The sequence below is a fragment of the Equus quagga genome, unplaced genomic scaffold (genome assembly GCF_021613505.1).
Source record: "Equus quagga isolate Etosha38 unplaced genomic scaffold, UCLA_HA_Equagga_1.0 HiC_scaffold_5930_RagTag, whole genome shotgun sequence".
Classification (NCBI taxonomy): domain Eukaryota; kingdom Metazoa; phylum Chordata; class Mammalia; order Perissodactyla; family Equidae; genus Equus; species Equus quagga.
The window spans coordinates 8,749-14,831 of NW_025794152.1; the positions used below are offsets into that span (position 1 = coordinate 8,749).

At 34.8% G+C, this 6,083-nt stretch overlaps 1 protein-coding gene across 1 annotated transcript; it reads left to right on the plus strand.

Annotated features, from left to right (window-relative positions):
• The first annotated feature begins 1,686 nt into the window (after positions 1–1,686).
• Positions 1,687–2,625, plus strand: LOC124232422 (olfactory receptor 5D18-like). The gene has a single exon (XM_046649400.1). It carries the CDS (start codon positions 1,687–1,689, stop codon positions 2,623–2,625), a length of 939 nt encoding a protein of 312 aa, XP_046505356.1.
• Positions 2,626–6,083: the final 3,458 nt, after the last annotated feature.

Here is a 6,083-nt window from a genome sequence, read left to right on the forward strand (position 1 = left end):
ATTTATGAATATAGGGACAGAGGGCTCTTGAGTGTCTCAGTTTTGCATATGATCTGACATTTTTATTGATGAGCCATCTGAAATCCATTTCTTGGGTTGTGGGACCAGAGGTAATCTTACCAGAAATGATAGAGAAAGAGTTTTCCAGAATGGTAAGATCTTAAAAGTGTTGGCAACCATTTAGAGAAATATAATTCTTTTGTATTACTATTTTCTCATGAAAAGTCTTTATAATGCAGTACTACCTCCAATTTAGAATCTCTCTCCCTCACAGGTAATATAGGACAGAAGGAATATCCTATATGTCTTGAAGGGAGAGTAGAAAGAGAGAAAGAGAGAGAGAGAGACCTTTGAAAGAGAAGTTTCTAAGTCAGAGTCTTTACTATACTTAGTTATTCCTGGGAGAGAAAATGTCCCTAAATCCCCTTCTCATTTCATCTCGATGTTCCTTTCTAGTATAACTCTGTGGCATGTATGCTGTCATTGGGCTATTTCTCATAGGTTTAGAGTCTCTAGTTTGTCAATTAAAAGTATGATGATTAGGGGTCAGCCCGGTTGCATAGTGGTTAAGTTCATGCACTCCACTTCGGCAGCCCAGGGTTCACAGGTTCGGATCCCCAGAGAAAACCCAGCACAGCTCATCAAGCTATGCTGTGGTAACATCCCACATAAAAATAGAGGAAGACCGGCACAGACATTAGCTCAGTGATAGTCTTCCTCAAGCAAAAAGAGGAAGATTGGCAACAGATCTTAGCCCAGAGCCAATCTTCCTCACATACACAGAAAAGGTATGATAATTCATAAAGGAAATATGTTAGTAGCTAGACAAGAATACGGATCAGGGTCTGGTGTAATAAAATGGATTTGGGGCTGGGAGTCTGGAGATGTAGGATCTGGTCACAGACATGTAGATTGGTACTTACTTGCATTTCGTTGGGAAAGCCAAGATTCTCCAGTTTCCCTTATGTCACCTCCAGAACAAGGAGGTAGACTAGATAACCTTTATCATCTGTTCCAATTTTATTATTCCTCAAGCAATGAGGAAGGATTGACATTTGGGATTCCCCGAGCTGAGGAGCATACTCTTTGAGAAAAATCAATTAAGCTTAACTTTGATAACAGATTTACTGAGTCAGAGTGAAAAGCAAAGATTAAAGTGTTATAAGGAATTAACAATAAAGGCACAAATGTAAAGTATTAGAGGTTTTCATTCTTAATGTCAAAGTATGAATATATGATGCAAAAATTAATTTGTTTAGAAATTTCTCATTTTTGTTACTGATTATAGTACTGACATAATCAGTCATTGCAGTATGCTAGGTTTATCTTTTATGAACTTATAATTTTCAAGGAGAGCTGAAAGTGTTATGGGAGGATTTGCTTTAAAATAACCATAAATCTCTTGATTTCATACTTTTTTGTAAATATTAAAAATTATAATTGAGTACAAACATAATGCAATAACTGTATTGTTTTTACATAAGGAAACATTTTAAATGGTCGTTATGTTTTACAATTTTATACATTTAGTGTATCTTGCATAGAAAATACAAAAAGAAATCCTGAAAGGCATATTTTGCTTCATTTTGCAGTCTTGGGAAGGGCAGTTAACCAAGCTTCTTATATCCTCACTCTCCTTAATATTTTTATTTTCAGGACTGATTCAGATTCTAACAAACAGAAACCATGTTACTGTCAGAGAGAAATAAAACTGGGGCCACGTTCACTCTCTTGGGCTTCTCAGATTTCCCAGAACTGCAAATCCCTCTCTTCTTGATTTTTCTGGCTATTTACACTGTCACTGTTGTAGGGAATATTGGGATGATTGTAATAATCAAAATTAACCCCAAGCTACACACCCCTATGTACTTTTTCCTCAGCCACCTCTCATTTGTGGATTTCTGCTATTCCTCCGTCATTACTCCCAAGACCCTGGTGAACCTAGTTGTGGAAGACAGAACCATTTCATTTATAGGATGTGTAGTACAATTCTTTTTCTCTTGTACCTTTGCGGTAACTGAATTCTTTTTATTAGCTGTGATGGCCTATGACCGCTTTGTGGCCATTTGTAACCCTCTGCTCTACACATTTGCCATGTCCCAGAAACTCTGTGCCGTGCTAGTGGTCGGATCATATGCATGGGGAGTAGCTTGTTCCTTGATATTCACATGTTCTGTTACCAAATTATCATTTCGAGGTTTCAACACAATTAATCATTTCTTCTGTGAATTCTCCTCGTTGCTGTCCCTCTCTTGCTCTGATACTTATGTCAACCAGTTGCTACTTTTCATTTTTGCCACCTTTAATGCGGTTAGCACACTACTCATCATTCTCGTGTCTTATGGATTTATCATTGTCGCTATCCTCAAGATGCATTCAGCCAGTGGGCGCTGCAAAGCCTTCTCCACCTGTGCCTCACACCTGACCACCGTTACTATCTTCTATGGCACCATCCTCTTCCTCTACTGTGTGCCCAACTCCAAAAACTCCAGGCACACAGTCAAAGTGGCCTCTGTGTTTTACACAGTGGTGATCCCCATGTTGAATCCTCTGATCTACAGTTTGAGAAATAAGGATGTCAAGGATATTGTCAGCAAAATAATTCTTCTTAAGCATTCTTATTAACCATATTATTATTATTAAGCATATTCTTATTAAGCATATTATTTTAACAGAGTTTGTCCCTGATATGTAAATAAAGTGTGTCCATAAATGTTGATTTTAAATTAATTAATTTAAAATTATGAAGAGTTAATGTTGTACAATAGAAAAGTCATGGATTTTAGTTCAAAGAGACTAAACTTGGCTCTATCTCTTACTGGAAAATAAAATAGCCATCTCTCTCATCTTTAATTTTTAATCTATAAAATTGAGATAATGTAAACTAGCTCTTAATCTGATTGTGAAGAATAAAAAGACTATATTAAAAAAAGACTGTATAAATATCATATGTAAAACCTTGTGTAATCTCAATAAGCAGTTTTATCCCCTTTCTTATAACATACCTGAAGTACACTAGGCTCTCAATAAACATGTGAATTTCTCTTGTAAAAGCACAAATAGCAGTTAAAGTAAGACTAGTCTTCATCCTTCAAGGAATGTAAAATCTAGTGTTGACAGTAGGGCAGTGAAAAAAGTAGTCACTGTATAAGGTAGAAAATAATAAGTTATCATGGAGAATTTGAGAGAAAGGAAAGTTCAAATCCATTTAGGGACATTAGAGAGATGTCTTCATAAAACAGGTATTGTTTGAATTTGTCCTTGAATAACAGAATGGTCAGAATTTTAGGAGACACATTTCAACAAGGAGTTTTCTTTGGAAGATGGAAGCATGGCAAAGTCAAAATGCAATACTGAGTCAATGATGAACCGAATTTTTTATTGAGTGAATACTTTATGACATGCACGTGTGTGTGTATATTATTGTGTATACAGGTTACTTGACATGAATGGAAAGTTGATAAGACATGGCCTTTATTCTGAATGTGTTTCAAAGGAGCTCAAGTATGGTAGGATGATAAGCTGTGATAGACTCCACCAGAGGCATAGAAATAGTAGATTGGCTCTCAAGAAATCTTATAGGCAAAAAGTAAGCAGGGTATCAACCCAATCTGTACTTCATACTTTCATTCTGCCTATAAACACATCAAAACCATGATCAATTCCTTGATTCTTTTTCCTGAACATGAGGGTAATTTCTGAATCCTTCTCAATTGAACTCCCATCTTAAAAAAAAAAAAGTGTCTGGAGTCACCTCAAGTGTTGGAAACAAATCACCTATATAACTTTATTCAAAATAAAATGAAAAGCAGGCATTCATTACTATTAAGACCTATTTGATCTGGTAAATTAAAAATTCTAGATTTCTTTAACATTAATAACTCACTTTTGCTTGAATAAATTATACGTCCTTCTCCTTCTCTTTAATCAATATGTCTAGATAAAATTCCAAACTAATCATCAATATAATGGAAGAAATAAATTTCCAGGTATTTTAGTAAGGAAGAAAATCTAACGTGGGGAACAATTTTATATGGATTCAATAAAGTTATTTGGAATGTTCATGTTATTTTAACCTTATGTTCATTATTGAAATGTTCCATTCATATACATTATATAATAAGGAATCAATTAAATAACCATTCTATATGGAAAAATAAAATAGTGTTTTAGATATTGGATGTCTGATGAGGGAATGCTTTTCTCTTCTATTGACTTCTGTTTCTCTAGCTATTTACAAATTTATCTTTGTTATACATTTAGCAATTATGCAATTTCTAATTTTCTTTGAAATTAAGAAATTATTTATATTAATCTTAAACTGAATCCGTAATGGTTAATGCCTTTTTTTAGAGAAGTTTATTTTACTTCTGTCCTGCATGCACCAAGGATGAGCACATTTTTTGATAGAATTACCACAAACCGTTTGCCTTTACTTTGAAGAAACCAAGGCCTATGATGCTTAAGTGACCTCGCCAACATTGTAAAAGCAATTGTTGATAGAATTCATGAAATCATTCAAGACTCCAGACATATCAGAAGCACACTTTCCATTAAACACTGGCATACAATATGTTTTCCATTATCAGGTTGTGACAGTTCAGATTCTTTATAGTAGATTCTGTTGCTTCTATATACAACATGACTCATATTAGTAGTCTTCACATCTTTTGGTCATACGCTTCTCAATTAGTTTTGAAAAGGTATATATTCGAAGAATTTAATTTTACATATACAATATTTCATCATAAACTTAAATAACAAAAACTGTAATTTCCATTGCATATCCATTTAGAATACATAAATAAATGACATCCAAAACAGTCATGTTTGTGCCTTTCCTTCTCCTGAACTTACATTCAATCCTACTCCTCCCATTGATCACTACAACGTTATTAATCAGATTCATACTTTTTATTTCATAATGCTTTTGGCAAAATCAAAAGTTTTTCTTTCTGTATTAAGTTAACCTTGTAATGATTCAATAATAATTATACCACTAATTAAAATATAATTGCATTGCAAATTTGGATAAAATATAATCAATCAAAATTGAAAAAATATTTTTGGAATATTTTATTTTGCTGAGGAAGAATAAGCCTGAGCTAACATCTGTGCCAATCTTCCTCTATTTTTTTTGTATGTGGGTTACCTCCACGGTGTGGTTGGGGACTGGAGTACATTTGCGCCCAGGATTTGGGCTGTGAACCTGGGCCGCTGAAGTGGAGTGCGCAGGACTTTAACCACTCAGCCATGGGGCTGAGCCCTGGAAATATTCTTTGTGTGAGAAATATTATGAATATATGTTTGGATTATTTATTCCAATTAATTAATGTATCCTTGGAAAGATATCACAATGTTAGAAAGCAAGAGGGTTCAGCATCATTTCTATTTCCACTTTTTAATAGATGAAAATACGGAGACTGCTTGGTCATATTAAATGGAAATGGGACTAGAAACTGTCAGAGATTGTGCTAAAATAGGAATATCACTCAACTCTTTCAACTCCATCCAAGTTACGTGCCAATTTCTCACAATAATCTTTAGTTGTTTATTTTAATTAATATGTTTTGGAGTGGTTTGTTCTGCAATCATTAGAAACACTCACTTTCTTAATTTCTGAAAAGGTTACCAAAAGACCTTCCACATCTTATCATATAACAATTAAGTATATCTGTTATTCCACTTGGAGGCACCATGATTAAAACAATGGAATTAGGGGCAAGCCCAGTGGTGCAGCAGTTAAGTTCCCACGTTCTGCTTTGCCAGCCATGGGTTCAACAGTTCGGATCCCGGGTGTGGACATGGCACCACTTGGCAAGCCACGCTGTGGTAGGCGTCCCACATATAAAGTAAAGGAAGATGGGCGCGGATGTTGGTTCAGGGCCGGTCTTCCTCAGCAAATAAAGGAGGATTGGCAGCAGTTAGCTCAGGATTAATCTTCCAAAAAAAAGATGGAATTAAAAAGTTTAGAAAATTTAACATACTGCTGATTGCATTGAACCTTGCCAATACAATATTTTACTAAAACAGCACTATCGTATGTGTTTTGAATACATTTCATCAAAACTCAGAGCTTCATA

Coding starts and splice junctions, on each gene's coding strand:
- LOC124232422 (XM_046649400.1), top strand. CDS start 1,687: ATGTTACTGTCAGAGAGAAATAAAACTGGGGCCACGTTCACTCTCTTG.